Source organism: Psammomys obesus, unplaced genomic scaffold (genome assembly GCF_907164565.1).
Source record: "Psammomys obesus unplaced genomic scaffold, mPsaObe1.curated_primary_1811, whole genome shotgun sequence".
In the NCBI taxonomy this organism is placed as follows: domain Eukaryota; kingdom Metazoa; phylum Chordata; class Mammalia; order Rodentia; family Muridae; genus Psammomys; species Psammomys obesus.
In genome coordinates, this window is record NW_026593286.1 from 5,930,973 (window position 1) to 5,950,452 (window position 19,480).

At 47.0% G+C, this 19,480-nt stretch overlaps 1 protein-coding gene across 3 annotated transcripts in view; it reads left to right on the top strand.

The window, feature by feature from the left end:
• The window catches only part of Ngef (neuronal guanine nucleotide exchange factor), an 80,553-nt gene that overhangs the window by 11,609 nt on the left and 49,464 nt on the right, over positions 1–19,480 (top strand). For 2 of the 3 annotated variants that reach the window (XM_055616747.1, XM_055616748.1), the window contains 2 exons: positions 11,688–12,022; positions 14,925–15,039. In XM_055616747.1, the coding sequence (XP_055472722.1) occupies positions 11,761–12,022; positions 14,925–15,039 (377 nt within the window). In that variant the 5' untranslated portion in view covers positions 11,688–11,760. Of the gene's footprint in view, positions 1–6,949; positions 6,970–11,687; positions 12,023–14,924; positions 15,040–19,480 lie in introns of those variants that run through there. The other variant, XM_055616749.1, reaches the window with a different exon arrangement.

Consider the following 19,480-nt stretch of genomic DNA (forward strand, 5'->3'; position numbering starts at 1 on the left):
TTCCTTCCTTCCTTCCTTCCTTCCTTCCTTCCTTCCTTCCTTCCTTCTTTTACCAGCTCTCACTATGCAGCTCTAGCTGGAGTGGAACTAGAATGCTAGGATTAAAGGCTTGAGTCATCACATCCAGTTAAGCCCACAGCTTCTAGGCCAGCTATAAAGTGAGTTCCAGGACAGCCAGGATTACACAGAGAACTCTGTCTCTAAAAATCACACACACACACACACACACACACACACACACACACACAGAGAGAGAGAGAGAGAGAGAGAAACAAAGCAGGCTGATAGGATGCTAGCTCATGCCTGAGCATGTGGGTGGATTGCCATGAATTTGGGGTGAACTTGAGCAATACAGCATAATACAGCATAAGACCTTATCTCAAAATTTAAACAATGATTAAACCAAGGAATCAAAGCTGGAGAGAAGGCTGAATACTTTCCTTGCCTTACGCCTTTAGCTGAGAGGAGCTGCTGTCTCCAGCATGTCTATAGGGCATGGCTCTCAGTCTAGCCATCGGCCAGGGCCGAGACAGAGCACATTCTACTCAGGTACAAATGGAAAGCCTCTAATCCCTCAATTTATTTTTTCAACCATCTTTGCACATTATATATATTTCACAGTCTTTGACTCTTTCCACACAGAGAAATAAAAGTAATTTATGTAAGTGGACCATTTGTTTAGCCGGGAAGAGAAAAAGAATGACCTAGGAGATTTGTTTAAGCCTTGTCCATTCGACAAAAGAAGCACCATGATCTCTCTTAATCCTTGAGCTGCACAGACAGAAGCTTCCAGGAGGAAAAGAGGCCAGAGGAAGGCATGTTCATATTTGGGACAACAGAGAGGCCAGGAAATCTCTTCCTGCTGGGGCCTGACATAGAGACAGGACAGTCTCATTAGGAGATAGAGTGATGGCACAGTGAGGGACCCATGCTGAACCTGGTATCCTGGGCTTGGTATACGACATCCCCCGCCTCATGGGTGGGTCACACACTGCTAGGCCATGTTGAGGGGAACACCTTTTCTCCCCTCCCCCAATCTCAGGGGAACATGAGCAGCCTCATTCCACACCCACTGGGCTACAGGAGAATTAGCAGCAGACACCTGCCTCACCCAGTACTCTTAAGCATAGGAGAGAGGGTGGTCCATAGACACACTGAGAGACATCTGCCTTGTGCTCCTACCCCTAGATTGCTCCCTGTGTGGAGGGCTGCACAGTGTGGAAGGAGGGGTTACTAGCAAGCAGAGAAGGCTTAGTATCCTGATGGTCTTGTCCTAGGCCTCTGGCCCTGATCTTTGCTTTTTGGTCAGGGCAACTGGACTTCCTCAGCTGGAGGAGTGACCTCCCTGTTCTGTGTCGCTGGCAGCCACTCCTTTGTTTGGGAACGTGGATTCTTATTCTGCCTCACCCTCTCCCAGCTGTGTGATCGTAGGCAAGATCCCCTGAGCATCCCAAAGCTTCAGAGAGAACCCGTGACTGTTCCCACCACCGTCTCAGCCCCAGGTCGGAGAAGAAAGGGAGTTCAGCAGCCAGCCAGCCTTGATTTCTAGCTGCTGGGAATATCATGAGGTCTGAGCCTCACTGCTTCCTTTCCAGAAGGTTCTGTCTTGGCTACCATCTTCTGACCCATGCTACCACTGTCCTCCAAGTTGGTGACAATGTCTCGGGTAGGGGGAGGGAAGGTCAATTTTTGCAAAATGTGTGACAGGACTCTAGAGCCTCCTGGCCATGGTCTGACCAAATTATACCTGGAAATCTCTACCATAGGTTTGAGGAAATCTCTGCCACAGGTTTGCGCTCTACAGAGGGGAACTGGTTTGGGTGAATAGTGACAAGCCAGGGGACCCAAAGCTCCATATCATAGGGCACAGCAAAATGAAACTCTTTTAGCCTAACTGCAGAGGCCAGTATCACAGCAGGACTCTGGTTGGGTCTCTACCTGGTCCAGAGATGCCACTTGGTTAATATCAAGGTCCAGAGGTCACCTCCAGTGGGACTCTTGGTTAAAAAAAAAAAAAAAGAAGAGCAGAGAAACATAGTTGCAACAGAAGCCAATACAGTTTTGTTTCTTTTGTTTGTTTATTTTGAAAAGGATACAGGGGAGGAATTTGTCAGTGCACAAAACTAAACAACTCAACTTGTCCAAAGGATGGGGAGGGGAGGTGTCCTATGTTCCACAAGACCAATTCCCCCCCTCATTTGCATAACACAGCTTCTCCGAGCATGCTCTATCATTAGGTATAGTTCTATGACAATTTCACACACCGTGCTTCTTCAGCATCTGTCCTAGTGAGCTTTAACTGTTAACCTGATAGGACCTAGGATTATCTGGGAAGGGGCCTCCACTGAGGAACTGCCTACAGCAGAATGACCTGTAAGCATGTCTGTGAGAGACTGGCTTGATTGTTAACAGTTGTACCACTATGGGTGGCATCATTCCGTGGGCAGGTGGTTCTAAACTGTGTAAGAAAATTAGCTGAGCATAGTTGTGAACCAGCTAGCAAGCAGCTTCTCCCATGGTTCATGCTGTACTTCATAGGCTGTGAAGTGAGTCCCTTGGTCAGAGGTAGTGTGGCATGCACTAGCAAACAGGCCTGCCTTAAGTTTCTGCCTTAGCTGAGATAAGGAATTGTACGTTGCATAAACCCTCTCTTCCTCCATGTTGCTTTTAGGTAAGTATCACAGCATCAGGATAAATTAGAACAACACAGTGAATCTCCACCAGAAGTGTACACGATCATATTATAATGAGGCACAGGCCACCTTGAGACAAGAGAGCCCAGGCCAGGGGCTGGATTTATGGGCCTCATTTTAGGTTTTCCAGCCTTCCTCTTTACTGACTTTTTTTGTTGCTCTTTTATATACTAATTTTAAAAGATCTTCTAGACCTCACTTTCTACCTTACTCTCCTGCCCCACGTGAAGGAGGCACAGTGGTGTGACAAGGTCAGAAAGAGATATTCAAGGAAGATAAGCCCCTGAGGACTTCTCAGACAAGCGTCCTCTGGGATTCCAGAACACTACCCCTCAGTCAAAACTCATGTGTTAACTCTCTGGGGGATATGAGGGCCCCCAGGTGAAAGACACTTCCACAGATTGAGAACCAAGTACGACCAGGCAACTCCCAGCAACACAGCCAAATCTCAAAGCACCCCACATAAAGTCCTGGGCACACAGAGGCCCTTGCTGTAGGCAGTTGTTATCCTTGAGGAAAGAGGAGACACTAGGGAGCTTCCGGAACAGCAACCCCTAACACCTTTGGAATGCGGATCTGGTGACACCTGCGTGTTCAGCTAGCAGAAAACATCCAGCGATCTGTATGCATGACACAGGACCATGAGTTAGTAGGCTAAGCCCCCGGTCATCTGTTTTAATGTTAAAAGCACAGGAGGGTGTACGAGAAGCACAGGCATGCTTTACCGTGAAGCCTAATCATGCGGCAAGGACCTACAGGTCGCCCACACGCTCCAGAGTCTAAAAGACTGGGCATTCTTTTATCCTTGGCTGAAGCATTTTCACGAATTCAACCTAAAATGGCCTCAACCGATGACAGGCCAGGCTGGCTAATTAAAACCAGAGAGAAGCTGTTGACCCACAAGGCTCAAACTAACACTGCCATTTTTGGTAAATGTGTGAGACCTGCCTCTCCTGCTGTGAGGATACCGTTTCTAGAGGAGGAGGTGCCTCACGCAATCACAGAACAGGACATTCACAAACTTCATCCTAGGGTAGAGGTTTTCAACCAGTGGGGGCGTGACCTCTTTGGGGTGGGGCACAAATGACCCTTTCACAGAGGTCGCTTATCAGAGAGCCTGCGTATCAGATACTTGTATCACCTTTCAGAACAGAAGCAAAATTACAGTACTTTTGGTTGGGGGTCACCAAAAAACGAGGAGCTGTCTTAAGGGGTCACAGCATTAGGGAGGCTGAGAACCATTGTCCTAGAGGGTCCCAGGGAGACAGGATGGAAAAATTGAGAAAATCAAGAGAACTAAAGGAGGGAAGGAAGCCCTCCCCCCTGATGTCTGGTTGAAGCTTCTCACCAACTTCTCACAGTTAACTGGAAGCCTGCACATTTCTAGAACCATCACCAAAATCCCGAGGAAGGAAGTGTGCTAAATACCTTATGCGATTCTGGTTTCTCCTGGTTTTATCTTACCAGATATGACTCCCTTTGAGCCAGCTCTGGAGCCTATAATCTCAATTACCAAGAGAGAAAAGGAAAGATTTCTTAGCAACCTTTTCAGAGGACGTTCGGGAGCCATCAAAAGCCATACATAACTGATAGCAAGACAGCTAACGGTGATTCTCCCTTGAGAAGTTTGTGCCACAATGGGATGTGTCTTCTGTTCTTCTGAGTGTCTCTCTCCCTGCTAGCCCTCACAATCAAGCCTGTACTAAAATACCTTTAATAAAAATACACAGCTCTGCTTCAAGCTGGTGGGGCCTGAAATCTTTCTTTCTCCCACAGTCACGAGAGAAGCTCACTAAAAGATGAGGGGAACTTGTCAGGCTGATGGAGGTGACAGCATACAGCTGTGACTCTTTCGCCTCACCACTGGCACCACTGAACATGCTTTATTCTAGCGTTGGGTTGAGTTGGGGGAAGAACCTGGTGCCAATGGACTGTCGGGCTTTGCACACTGTGGAAGGTAGAGGGCTCTGTCAGTCAGCTGGCCTGTAGCGTGAAATAGACTCAGATCTACTCCTTAGATTATTTTTGTGTCCGAGTCTCATTTAGCCCACAGTAACCTTGAACTCCGATCTTCCTGCCTTTCCCTCCTCCTCGTGCTGGAACTGCAGGTGTGTAGACCCAGCTTAAATTAGTCTTTTGAGGAAAATCTTGGTGCTGTTGAGAGCCCCGTCCCCTTCTCCTCCCTGGTCTGTTCAGATCGGCAGCTCTCTGGACAGGTAGACAAGCCTCCTCTTTATATGTACCTAGGAGCTCTGTCCTGAGATAAATATCACCAAACACTGGCCAGACGCTCTACTCCAAGAGGAGGAGTGTCTATCCGTCCCTCCATCCTGAATTCCTCTAAGACTGTGCCCGAATTAGCCTTTTGCAAGCTTGTATTAACCCTAGAATTTGTTCCTCCATGACAGTGAAAAGCAACAGGTGAGTTCAGTACAATAATTTTATGTCTTTCATTCCAAGATACAAAGTAAATTTAGAATGACAGTATATTATGCCATAAGCTGACAATTACAATGAAACAGTTGGTATTTATTGGCAGCCAGCTTTGTACTTAATTTAGACATTTCTTGGTAGAATCATTATTTTGGGGGTTCATGGGAAGTTTATACCAACTTGCCTATATTGATGATATATACCAGGATTTGTGGTGCCATCTCGAGTGAAAGCTAATCTGAAGCCACAAATCTGCCTCAAGCCTGTCTCCTAGTGAGGTCTCTGGAGGTCCACAAAAGTATTTATTGCAGCCATAAATGTTTTATCAACCGTTTAGCTTCTAAGACTGTTTGAATCAAATCAGGAATTCTATAATTGGAAATTAATTCGTCTAAACAGCAGTGCATCTTATAAAGATCTCATAGGAAATTTGCTCAAATCAGAGTGGGTAAATACCCAGAAAGTAATGGTTTACACAATGTCAGATTTTTTTGAGAGCTATAGCAGCACAGAAAGAAGGGGTATCAGAGGCTGGAAGCAATTCTGGGGATGTGTCACAGTACAGACCTTGCAAAATACCAGATTACCTTCCAGAAAGCCCATACACCTACTGAGCGCCTTTAACAGAATGGCTCTTGATGGTTGACCATGAAGGATATTATGTAAAACAAAGTAAGACAATCACAGAAAGACAAGCATCTTTCATTTCCACTCACGGGTGGTGTGCTATCTAGGTTTTTGTCAAGTTGACACAAGCTGCAGTCACTTTGGAAGAGGGACCCTCAATTGAGGAAATGCCCTCACTAGCCTGGCCTGTGGGCAAGACAGGTACATCTTCTTGATTGATGGTTGATGTGAGAGGGCCGATCTCTGTGCGTGCAATGTCATCCCTGGGCTGATGGTCCTGGGAGCTAAAAGACAGTAGAAGAGCTCTGGGCATTCTAGCTCCCAAGTCTACACTGGGCACACATGACCACGGATAGTTGGGGCTTTCCCCATAGACAGAGCTAGTCGGCTTCCAGGCCTTACTATGACCCCCTCCTCCACCCCACCACCAGGTTATTGTTTCCTTTCTGGTCTGGCCCCTCCCCACTGCAACAACCCCAATTTCTACATTTCAGCTTTTAACTTTGTTTGAACATTTCCCTTTGATGTTTATTCCCTTCTGTCTTTTGTTCCCTGACATTCATCAACCACTGCTTGGGCAGGACCCAGCTCCGACCTTTCTCTGGACACCCAGGCCACAGGGCCTCCACCCAGATCTCTTCCCAGTAGCTCCTTCCTGGAAGGGACTTTCAGTCATACTGGAAATGTCACTTGTTTTTTTCCTCTGCTGCCTAAAAGCTTCTCAGCCAATCCTACACTCCCCCTTCCCCTTCCCCCAAAGCCTTTGTTGCTGATAGCCCAAGGTAAGCCTGCCTTTTACTGTGTGGACAAGAATGACATCTCCTCCTCTTGCCTCTGAGTGGCTCTCATTCTTGAAGGCCACATGTGCCCTTGCATGGCCAACATACTGTCCTGGGTCCCCTCTCTGAGGAGACTACTCAGGCCTCAGTGTTGCTCACTGAACAGGCACCTCCCCAACACACACCCCGACACCAGGAGATGTCCCCCACCTAGGATCTTCCTCTGAGCTGAGGCCTCCTGTGACCTGCTCTTTACTGTTTCTGTTCCTTGCAGCTTCTTGCTCTTCCTGGTGGCCCCCGTGACCCTTGGAGGCTGGGCCTCATCTTTTGGGCCTATCTAACACCCAGAGCAGCCTACTGCAGAACGGGCCCTAAAGTACTTTGTGTGACTGCTGAAGAGAGGATTCATTCCCACATCTGTACTCCCAACTGAGGAGGTAGAAAGCAATAATGACAGCAGCTACTCCTGGCAGCCTGACTGTGTCACCTGTTTCCTCCCTGCCCTCCTCCTCCACTCCCTCCTCCCCTTCTCTGTCCCAGCCCTCAGACCCAGCTAGAGTAAGGGCACCAGCGGGTACAGCTAGCTCACTCAGTTGGCTTCTCCATCTCATATCTGCTGCAATGCTGGGGTTCTGGCCTCTAGGGCTTTGCTCAAGGGTGCCCCACAGGCTGGCAGAAAGAACATGCCCAGAGAACCTTTCATAAATGCAGTCTGGCCTCTACCAGTATCTCTTATGTCAGAATCTGGCCTTAAACAAGATCTCAGGTGATTTTTGCACTTTGGAGAGCCTGAAAGAATCTGGGTCAGGATCCTTTTCTATTCACTGGGCCTCCTCATCCCAGAAACTAGCTTCACATGGCACAGCCAGGCCTGCAGCCAGCTCCCTGTTCCTCCTATGACCTTCCCTCCAAGTGTTGCCATCTCACAGGCCACTGACTCAGCAAGGAGGCCCCTGGCCCACAGCCCAGCTCTGAGAGCCTTAACAGTCACTTCTGGCTCATGTCCTCAAGCACCGAGGCATATAAATGATGGCCACTCCTGCCTCTGACTCACCCCACATTCTCCCCATATGGACCACATTCTCCCCAGCTGTGAGTCAGATGCCTGGTGTGATTTCAGTCAAACCAGTTACCAGTGTTGTGGCCTTGGGCACTACACTAGTGCTCTAGGGCTGCAGCTTCCTGGCTATAAGCTAAGGTTATTGCCTGTGAGCCTCATTGTGGGTAACAAAGGTCATTCAAGGACTCATTTCTTACTGTAGACAGCAGAGGTCTACCATGAACCACTGGGTGCCCAGCAGGGGGCCAACAGCAAACCAATCAGACCAGGACCTACCCCAGAGAAACAGGGAGGGGCACACAGGCCAGCAGACACTCAGTCAATGTTTGTTGAGGAACACAACTGCTCCCTCAGCCCCTCCCTCCTTCCATTCACAAAGCTGCCCCCACAAATCTCTACCCGGGGCTTAAAACTACTCAGGATTCTAAGGGAAACTTTAAATGATGGAGTAGATGGATGAAAGGGCTGTGGGGCTTTCTAGTAGCTAGTGAATACAGAATAACCAGACTGAGGTATGAGTGAGTTGATTTCCACATAGTTTTGCGGATTATTCCTTCTCTGGACGCTCTATGCCCCCCACCAAAGATGGTAGGATCTGGAAATAGATTTACTTAAGGTTCACAGCCCCCCCCCCTCTTTCTTAGAGAAATTGGTTGGAATGGCTTATGATCTGCTCCTGGTTCTAGTCATTCCACAATGGCCTCCTCAGCTTTTCTAAACCGGAGAACTTTAGCCAGAAGAGACTGCAGAGCAATAGATTCACACCCACCCACCTCCACCTACTCCACCCCCACCCTGTGTCCTGGACAAGAAACTGAAGCCTGACCTGCCCCATGTTAATGAAGCTGGAGGTGGATATTTGAACCTGGGTCTTGGGCCCTAGCTTAGAGCCCTTGGCAGGAAGTCTTGGGGTTGTCCACATGTCCATGATCACATACAGTGAATACTGATGATCAGCACTGACCAGACAATGGTGGACAGATTTGAAAATACAGATCAGTAGGATGAAGAGGTCAACCAGGATGAAGATGTCACCTGCCACCTAGCTTTACCTCCATGGCCACCAGGAGAAGTCAGCCAGGAGGGAACCTTCACTGACCATGATTACCAGGGGCTCCGACGGGGTGCGAGGGAGCTCACTGGGGCAATCCCAGAAATGTGCACTTTGGTCAACTCATAAGACACAATCTGAAAATGGTACATTTTGCTCTACGTAAGTCTCGTTTCGATTTGTAAAAATGTAGCTTAAAATGACTCATAAGCCACTGTTCTCCCTGTGACAATCAATGTACCTTGCAGGAAGCGCCTTCTGGAAGGAAGGGAAGTCGTGGCAGCAGATGTGAGCGTGAGGCAGCTGACTGGTCATACTGCATCAGCAGTCAGGAAGCAGACAGCAGGGAAGGCTGGTGCTCAGTTCAGATTCTCCTTTTTATTCAGTCCCCAACCCCAGTCCATGGGCTGTGGCTGTCCATGTTAATCAATCTAATCTAAGTAATCCTCACAGACATGCGCCCGTCAGGCTGACAGCTGAGATCAGCCGTGGTGATGTTACTGTCGCATGACTATAAGAACTGGTAGGGTTTGTCATAGCGACTAAAAGACTAAGAGCAAACTGACCCAATGGTGAGAATAATGACCTTGAAAGCCAAGGAGCCCATGGTAAGGCTTCAGGATCCTCCCTGGTCAGAGAAGAAAGATGGCAGCTAGGCAAAGTCATCAGCTCCCATCAGACGTTCCTGTTGTGGACTCTCCGTAACCTGACACCCTGAAACCAACATGCTCTAACCCAAAACTGACCCACACACATCTCTGTCAGGCCTCACCATCCCATTACCCTGGTCACCACCAAGAGAGCTCTGGCTGCTCTTGCTCCCTGAGTCACCATCCCGGATTCCTCACATTCCCTTCCTCTCCCAGACCCCAGTCCAGGGATCCACCTGCCACACCTGTATGATGCCTGCCACAACCCGCCACACCTCGCCACACCTAGACTTCGGATCCTGATACCCGTTGGGTCAGTCCTTTCAAGGGCCTGAAAAATTCTGGCTTCCCCACAGTGGCTCCTATACCACACCTCTCCCTCTGCTGTGACACCCTTTTCTTCTCATCTCACATCCAGCTTTGAGCTGAGTACACAGCCTCAGTGGAGGAGCTGGGGTTGGGTGAGAGGCAGACAGGCAGGGGAAGAAAAGATGCCAGGACAGGTGGGCACCACGGAATCCTCACATCTCAAAGCTCTCTACTTTCCCCAGTGACCAGGAATTTTGCCCCATGCAGCTGCTCTACCTGGAGAAAGCTCTGCAAAGTCCCTGCCTTATACTTAGCTATGGTTTCCATTCCAGCCCTCCCTTTCTGCCCCCAGAGGACAGAGACTTACTTGCTCCTGTTTCTCGGATTCCTCTCTCCCTGTCCCGAGCTGTTATTCACCACCACAGAGCAAGGGCAGTCCCCTGCCCAGCTGGCTGGGATAGATGCCTTGTTCTTGTCTGTGCCCAGGGACAGGTTAGCCTTCATTGCAGTCACAGCCCCTGCTGACCCAGACTGGACTTGCTGTTTCGGGAATCATGCCTTGGTGCTGCTGGGGTTGGGGCTCCTCCGCACGAGTGTCATCCCTTCCGGGGACTCTTTCAAGGGATGGCGCATTAACCATCCGACCTGTAACAACCTTCTCTGGATACCTGAGGTGGCAGCATTATGCTTTGCTAGACAGGGACCTCACAGATCACATAGTATTTTTATGGGCCAAGAAATGATGAGTTTTAGGACATCCAGAGCTATGTAGAGAGACCCTATCTAAAAAAAAACAAAACAAAAAAGTAAACTAACTAACTAACTAACTAACTAACTAACTAACTAACTAACTAACTAAGTAAAATAAAATAAAATAATTTAAGACAAGCATTGTGATGCACACCTTTAATCTTAGCACTTGGGAGGCAGAGGCAGGCAGATCTCTGAGAGTTCAAGGCCAGCCTGGTCTTCATAACAAGTTCCAGGACAGCCACATCTACTTACATAGTGAGACCCTGTCTAGAAAACAAAACAAACATACAATACAAAGAAATGGTGACCAGGGTGGAATTGAGGGTCCCCAGACAGCACAACTCAGGTAGCATTCTGATGCCTGGCCATATTGCTCTGAGGTAGTTTCAGCGAGCTCCTACCTCCGGAGCCTTTCGCACAGCTTGCATCTGCTTGGCTATGTGTAGACAGGACTGTTCATGGGATGCAAGCAGGCGTGCAGGCAGGTCTGGGAAAAAGGTGCTGTCTCTCTGCATGTGCCTCAGGGGGTGATTCTGGGTGGGGTTCCGGCTTCAGGCTTCAAATTCTGCCTTAGGTGGAGCCGTTCTCCGTCTCCAGGGAACCCTGTGCGTGGCTGCTACCCCAATGATAAGGTGTGCAGTTGGGCTGGAGAGAGAGACTGGGTAAGAAAAGGAGTGTGTAGCTGGGTCATGCATTCAGTTCCCACTGTCCCTGTTTTATAGAAGAAGGCGTGAAACTGATGAAGTGTTCCCGAGTCCCTGACCCACACCTATCACCTAGAAAACAGCTCCTGTACACACAGCATCTATGCATGACTTTCACCCAGGGGATGAGGCTTCTTACACAAAGAGGTCACCAACCTAGCTCCACTTGGCCACCAGATGATGGAAACTCTTTGTTTTCATGGAGTTCAAGTTTTCTCAGACATACAGTCCCCTGTGAGGCATGTTGATGCCAGCACCTTTTCCCCATCCTTCTGCATTTTCCCTGGCTGTCCCCTCCCACCGTTAGAGATCTCTTGCTATTTGGTGCTCTCTGTATCTAGAGCTATTCAGGAAATATTTACTTGCAGGTAGTTATACGAACCACGTTAAGCGTTCTACTTAAAGTGCCGCCTATGAACAGGATAAACAAGCCTCAATTACACAATGACACACGACTGCCTCCAAATGAGCGGTTTGCACTGCAATTCCTATTGGCAAAGATGCAATTGGTTGGGTGTGTGGATTATCCCAAATCTCATCAAACCCGAATGGGAAAGGATTGTATGCTCTGAATGGACCACTTAGCCCAACGACTCTAACTGGTAATTGCTCTCTGTCTGTCCTGAAGGGCCGAAAACTGATGAAATCAGAGAGGTTGCTGACCCCAGCAGTCCTGCTGAGAAACCATTAGGTCTATTGCCATGGAGACCAAAGACTCTGAAGACTGGGAAAAACCTCAGAGGAAATCAGTGAGCAGCTCATGGAAAAGCAATCATGGCCCAGCTGAGACGAGGCATGAGATACATCAGGAGAACACAGAGGCGCTTGAGTCTGGGGAGGAGGCTCAAGATGAAGAACCCCACTGCCACATCCCAATCCAGAGGAATTCCATCTTCAATCGTGCCATGAGACACAAAGGCAAGGCCAGGACCATGTCTGGGCGGAGCATCAGCCACCACGCAGGTCAGTACCAGGGACAACATACTACAGAAAGTATCCCCTCAGGTCATACAACAAGACAGGCTTCTCCTGAAGAGACACAATCAAGTCATCCAGTCATATATTCGTTCTAGTAGGGAGATGCCACTGTCTGTATCCTGGGTCATTTGGGAACACAAATTTCCTTACTGGTGGTGACATTCTAACCACCATTTTCTATTCAGTTCCTGTGATTGCTGGGGTTTCTGTTGTCATGACTGTGTGTAAAACCTTGGGGTGTGTTTTCAGGGAGACTCCTGACTCTCTTGCATAGGCTCTGGTCACATTTCATCTGCACAAATATATATATATATATATACATTTGTTGAGCAGACTAAAGTTGAGAAACTTTTGTCAGTGAGGCATGACACAGATGTGGACACCTCTCCTTGGGGCCGCCCACAGGGCTGAGAAGGGAGAATGCTAGGATTACAGAATATGGGATGGCTCCCCAAAGCCTGAGCATGACAACTATCCTCAGAAAGTGTGTCATCCCTGGAGTGTTAGGATTACAGATCAGCATCAGGACCAGAGGCTTTGGTGACTGTCCAAAGTGTTCATTAAATTCTGTAGTGGGTACTTTGTAACCTGAAGCCAAACTACTCCCAATGCTCATAAAATTAAAATACACACATGTGCACAAGCTCATGTACTAACACACACACACAAGCCCATGTGCACACACACATGCAAGCACGTTCACACATATAAGAACCGCGCAGCCCAACAGGACATACTATACACCCACCACACATGTCATTTTACATCTTCCAGTGATCATATTAAAACATTACAAAGAGGGGCTGGAGAGATGGCCCAGTCGTTAAGCGCTTGTTGCTCCTGCAGAGGGCCCCGGTTCAGTTCCCTGCACCTCCATGGTGGTTCTCAACATCCATAGCTCCAGATCCCGGGGGGGGGGCATGACACCCTCTTCTGAGCCTTTTGGGCACCAGGTATGCATTTGGTGTGCATAATACATGTAGGCAAATATCCATACACATAAGATAAATCAATAAAAATCTAAAAGATTTTTAATGGCAAAGAAATGAATAAAGATTATTGTAGCAGTTTGTCTTATTAAATACATTTCCAAAATATTATAGCTGTATCCTATAGTTAATAATCAGTATGTAAATTATCAGTGATATAGACATTATATATATATATATATATATATATATATATATATATATATATATATATATATATATATATAAATATAACTTCTCAGTGAGCTGCTTGAGGTCCTTTGTGTACGATGGCTCTGAAACTTGTTGAGTGTTTTAGAACATAGCCCTTTGTGTTAACTTGCCAAATCCTCACTGGAGATAAACACTCGATCTGGATTTAGATCTCATGAAATGTACAGTCAAAAAAGTAAATTTACATACCCAAATTGTTCCAAATAGTCTTAGAAGTTTTCCAATCATCGAACCGTCACTCTGTTTTCACGTTTGGGCTTAAATTAAGCTGAATGAAATAGCGAAATGCATTTCTACAGCCACACCCACCGTATCTCAAGTACGCATGAGCCACCCGTGGGTAGTGGTTGTCCTGTTGGAAAGTGCAAGAGCGTAATTTATAGGAAAAGACATGCAACTGCCAGATCTAGGGCCACAGGGCTCCTTCCATGGTGGGAGAAAAGGTAGGTACATTCATCAGCTTTCTATTGCTGAGACAAAACACTCAAGATAAATCAACCGGAAGAAAGAAAAGTGTGTTTGGGCTCATAGCTGTAAGAGGGCTCAGTCCAGGGCTGTCAGGACCTGCTGCTTTAGCCAGAGATGAGGCAGGGGGTCTAGATGGAAAGCATGGTGGAGGAGAGAGAGGGGTCAGAGGGAGGAAGGTCTAAGAAAAGATAGGCTATATCCTATGGAGACAGCCCAATGATGGCTTCTTCCCCAGGCCCCTCCTCCTTCTGTGTCCAACGGCTCCCAATAGCGCCACCAGCTGGAGGCAGAGCTTTTAACACGTGAGCCCCGCGCCCCGCGCTAGCGCTGTTGGTGTTCAGCACACAGATAGGTCTCATGACACACAGCCCGGTGGTGAGAGAGACTCCTCAGTTCATGGCCACCTGAGGTTCCTCCACTAAGGGTCCACAGGGACCCCCGTCTCTGCTTCGCTGCACAGGATGGCACCAACGTGCCCCTGGCCACCAGGCTCCTCTGACCTGTGCCCTGTGGACACGAAGGCAGCAAGTACTCTGGGCTCACCATGTGCAGATTGGAGCTCCAAGCCACATGACTTTTCTCCATTTCGTCTGCTGAAAATGTGGCCCTCGTGAACCCCACCGCAGCAGCAACATCACCTGACCACTGGGGTCATGTGACATTCTAGACCTGGTGTGATCGCCCACCGATTAGGACTCAGATGTTGAGATTAGATGTGAAGAGGGTGGCAAGCTACAAATGAGTTTGTCCAGGAGAAATGAACTCACAATGGAAGCTTTGGGATTCTCTAAACATCGGCCAGGCTTGCATGGAAGCTTGCTATGGTATTTCCACTACCTCCCTTTCCACTGACTGACTCTCTCTCTCTCTGTATGTGTGTGTGTGTGTGTGTGTGTGTGTGTGTATGTATAAATATATATATATATATATATATATTCTTCCCTCCCTCCATTTCTCTATTCCCCTCTGTCTCTCTCTGGGTGTGTATATATGAAGTTGCTGGTATCGTAGTTTAAGTTCCATGACAGGGAAATCCCAAGTCATCAAATACTGCACAAGGCATAGCAAATATCCCTTTGGAAAGTGAGAGGAGGAATCACCTTCACTTACCTTCTTCTTGGGGTGTGACACTAATGTCAGTCATAGATTTGCCTGGAAAGGGACAGTTGCATATTTTCTAACTTACTCCATTTTTTTTTTTTTTTTTAACACCATAGATTCACCAGCAATAGGGAAATCTGTAAACGAACCCTTGGCCTTCAACCTGCCACAGGGCAGAGCGCCTCCCTGGGAAACACAAGCACAGAGGGACGCAGGAGCTCGGGAAGCCAGGTGAGCCATGTAAGCCCAGAAGGGGCCGGACTGAAGGGAATGGCAGGCGCCGGCACCATGTCTTCTCAGAGCTACAGGGAGTCATTTGTCATTTTTGTCTTTTTGATTTGAGACAGGGTCTCATATATTCCAGGCTGGCTTCAAAAACCACTACCTAGCCAGAGATGACGTGTGTGTGTGTGTGTGTGTGTGTGTGTGTGTGTGTGTGTGTGTGTAAGCAGTTTTCAAAAGTGAGTTCTCTCCTCACTGTGGGCTCCAGGGATTGAACTCAAGTGGTGTGGCTTGCAAGGCAAGCGCTTTTACCTGCTGGGCCATGACCTTGAATTCCTTATCTTCCGGCCTCCATCTTTCTAGTGCTGGGATTACAGATGTGTGCCACCACATCTGGGCAGTATGGTGCTGGGGTCCAAACCCAGGGCTCCTGCGGGATAGACGAGCACTCCATGGCCTGAGCTACACTCACTGCCGCCTGCTTCTATTTCTCTTACGGTTGACTCGGTGGCTTGTCTTTTCTCAGGCCACAGTTTCCTTTTGTAAAAACTATTCTATCACAGACTAGGAATTTGGAGGTGTTATGTATGCTGAGGAATAGAAACGACAGATTATGGTGCCACCACCCTAGAGAGGTCTTAACAAATTGCACATGCACCTGGTCTTTCTCCTGTGCATTTTATGCACGCTCTCTCTCCGTAAAGCAGATTTCACTCGTCATTCTTCTTGCTATTCAAAAAAGCAAGTTGGAGAGGAAAGAGTTTATTTGACTTACACTTCCAGATCACTCTCCATCATCAAAGGAAGTCAGGACAGGAACTCATACAGGGAAGGAACCTGGAGGTGGATGATACAGAGGCCGAGGCCGTGGAGGGGTGCTACTTACTGGCTTGTTCATATGGCTTGCTCAGCCTGCTTTCTTATAGAACCCAGGACCACCGGCTCAGGGATGGCAGCACCCCCAAGGGGTTGGGCCCTCCCAATCTGCTCACTAAGAAGAAAATGCCCTACAAGCTTGCATGCAGCCATTTCTTATGGATGAATTTTCTTAATTGGGGTTCCCTCCTTTCAAATGACTTTAGTTTTTGTGGGTTGACATAAAACTATTTACCACAGTACTTGTAACAAAAAGACACATGGCCCACTTCGTCACAGTGAGTGTCTGTGTGAAAGAAGTCCGAAGGCCATGACTGGAGTTCCTTTATGCCTTCAGGGATCTAGGCTCATTTTAGTATTCCACTCTGTGTCTATTAAGATGACTGCCAGATGCTTTCTCAGAGCTGCCTCAAGACCCAGCTATACCACTCTTAGGCATATATCCAAAATATGCTCAAGTTTACAACAAGGACATTTGCTCAACCATGTTTGTAGCAGCTTTATTCAGAATAGCCAGAACCTGGAAACAACCCAGATGTCCCTCAACTGAGGAATGGATACAGAAATTGTGGTAGATTTACACAATGGAATACTACTCAGCAATTAAAAACAAGGAAATCATGAAATTTGCAGGTAAATGGTGGGAACTAGAAAAAATCATCCTGAGTGAGGTATACCAGAAGTAGAAAGACACACATGGTATATACTTACTTATAAGTGGATATTAGACACATAATATAGGATAAACATACTAAAATCTGTACATCTAAAGAAGCTAAGCAAGAAGGAGGTCCCTGGGTAAGATGATCAATCTTCATTCAAAAAGGCAAATGGGATAGACATTGGAAGAAGGTGAAAACAAGGAACAAGACAGGAGCCTGCCTACAGAGGGCCTCTGAAAGACTCTACCCAGCAGGGTATTAAAGCAGATGCTGAGACTCAGCCAAACTTTGGGTAGAGTTCAGGGAATCTTATGGAAGAAGAGAGAGATAGAAAGACCTGAAAGGGACTGGAGCTCCACAAGAAGAGCAACAGAACCAAAAAAATCTGGGCCCAGGGGTCTTTTCTGAGACTGATACTCCAACCAAGGACTATGCATGGAGATAACCTAGAACCCTTGCACAGATGTAGCCCATGGCAGCTCAGTGTCCAAGTGGGTTCCCTAGTAAGGGGAACAGGGACTGTCTCTGACATGAATTCAGTGGCCTGCTCTTTGATCATCTCCTCATGAGGTGGGGTGGGGGCAGCCTTGCCAGGTCACAGAGGAAGACAATGCAGACAGTCCTGATGAGACCTGATAGGCTAGGATCAGGTGGAAGGGGAGGAGGACCTCCCCTATCAGTGGGCTGGAGAAGGGGCATGGGAGAAGAAGAGAAAGGGTGGGCAGGATTGGGAGGGGCTGAGGGAGGGGGCTACAGCTGGGATACAAAGTGAATAAATTATAATAAATATTTTTTTTAAAAGATGATTGAGGGAGCTCCAGCCATTACAGTTACAGCTCAGGAGGGACAATGGGAGGGGTGAACGGTTCATGTTAACTCTGCCTTTCTCTTAAGTGGCTTTCTTGAAGACTGACCAGCCGACACTGCTTATATCTTACCGGCTGAAACCGTGTTGCATAACACTTCTGCTTACAAAGGACAGTGGGAAAAGAGTCTTTTCGTCTGAATCTGCTTCTCTCCCTCTGTGCACTGGTTTTCACTTGAAAACACTGCGGTTTCTCGGTACACTCTAATTTATATTTTCCTGATGATCATGAGGTTGAGTGTGTTTATGTGCCTTTATTGGCTCTCCACTGACTTTGGGGTGGCGCCCATTCAGATCATTTTTCCATTGCTGTTTATTTATTTTTGTATGTATAGGTTTTTTTTTTAATATGTCAAATAAAATCTGTGGCCAAGCCAGGCATGGTAATCCTGCCTGTAATCCCAGTACTCTGGGCACAGAAGCAGGAGGATCACCATGGGTTCAAGGCCACCCTGGCCTACATAGTGAGTTCCAAGACAATCTGAACTACAGACTGAGACCTGGCTCAAAAAATCCAAAAACAAAACAAAACACTCTCATCCTGAGATGCACATTGCCTACATTTCTACTTGCGTATCATAATTTTCCTGTCTTTTCAGTGAACATACATTTTTAATTGTGATGATATTAGCTTATCAATATTGTTCTCTTACTGCTCATTATCATGTTTGCTATTTAACAAATATCTAACTTCCATAGAGGCTCATACCTCGAGTTCTGCATCTCTGTCTTGTACTCCATAGGCCCATCCAGCTGCTTTAGTGGCATTTCCATAAGTGGCCTTCAGCTCCTGTCAATGAATGATAGCCATGCCTTGTCGTTCATTTGTTTAGTTTCATTTTTTGAGACAGGGGTCTCACTATGTAATCCACGCTGGTCTCGAATTCACTACACAATCTAGACTGACCTTAAAGTCATGACTTTCCTGCATCAGCCTCCTAAGTGTTGGGTTTACAAGTAGGACCATTGTGACCTTTTTTAGAAAGCACCGCGGTGTGTGCACACAGGTGGGCTTGTCCCTGGACTTACTGAGCTCACTGGCCATCCTTACGCCAGTACCACTGTCTTAAATTCTGTAGCTTTATGCTTAAAATCTAGTAGTGTGAGCCCTCCTACAGCATTCTTTTTAAAGACAGGCCTGCCTATTTTAAGTTTGTGTTCCCATATAAATTTCAGAATCAGGATGTCAATTTCTACTCTCAAAAATATGTTTGTTAGGAATGAAGTTGAAAATGCATTATCCTTCCAGATAAATTTGGGAATCCTTGACTCCTTAAACTGTTCAGTCCATGAATATATCCCAATTTATTTGGTTATGAACACATCCTCTCTGTTTAGGTGTCTTGGAAAACTAAGCCAGTGATGATTTGTAGGTCTTAGGAGAGGAGTTTTATACATGTTTTTTAAATTCTTGTTGTGTTGTTCATATATGCACGTATGTTCTTGAACACGTGTATGCGCATGTGTGTGGCTGCAGGCGTGTGTACTACAGTGTTCCTGTGGAGGTCAGAGGACAACCTGGGGTGTCCTTGTTTGAAGCAGGGTCTCTTGTTTGCCACTATGAAAGCCAGGCTAGCCATCCTCCTTACTGGCTTACAATAATGGCTAACAAAGAGCCTCCCACGTCTCCATGGAAACATGGGATTACTGATGTGCACGACTGTGTCTGACTTTACATAGACTCTGGGACCTGAAGTCTGGTCTTCAAGCTTGAGGGGAAGGTGCTTTACCCACTGAGCCACCTTCCCAGCCTGGTTTATACATATTTTAATTAAAATTTTCTCTAGCTATTTCTTGCTCTTTTTAAAAAATCTTATTTTACATGTTAGTGTTTTCTGTGTCTGCTTTTAAATTATTTATTGCTGAACAAAGCGCATTGGTAGTGCATAAAAATACAATTTTCTTGGTTGGATGGGGAGAAGTGACTATTTCTTACAAGTTCACTTAGCATTTTGTGATTTTGACAGATTTGCTTATTCCTTTCTTTCTTTCTTTCTTTCTTTCTTTCTTTCTTTCTTTCTTTCTTTCTTTCTTTCTTTCTTTCTTT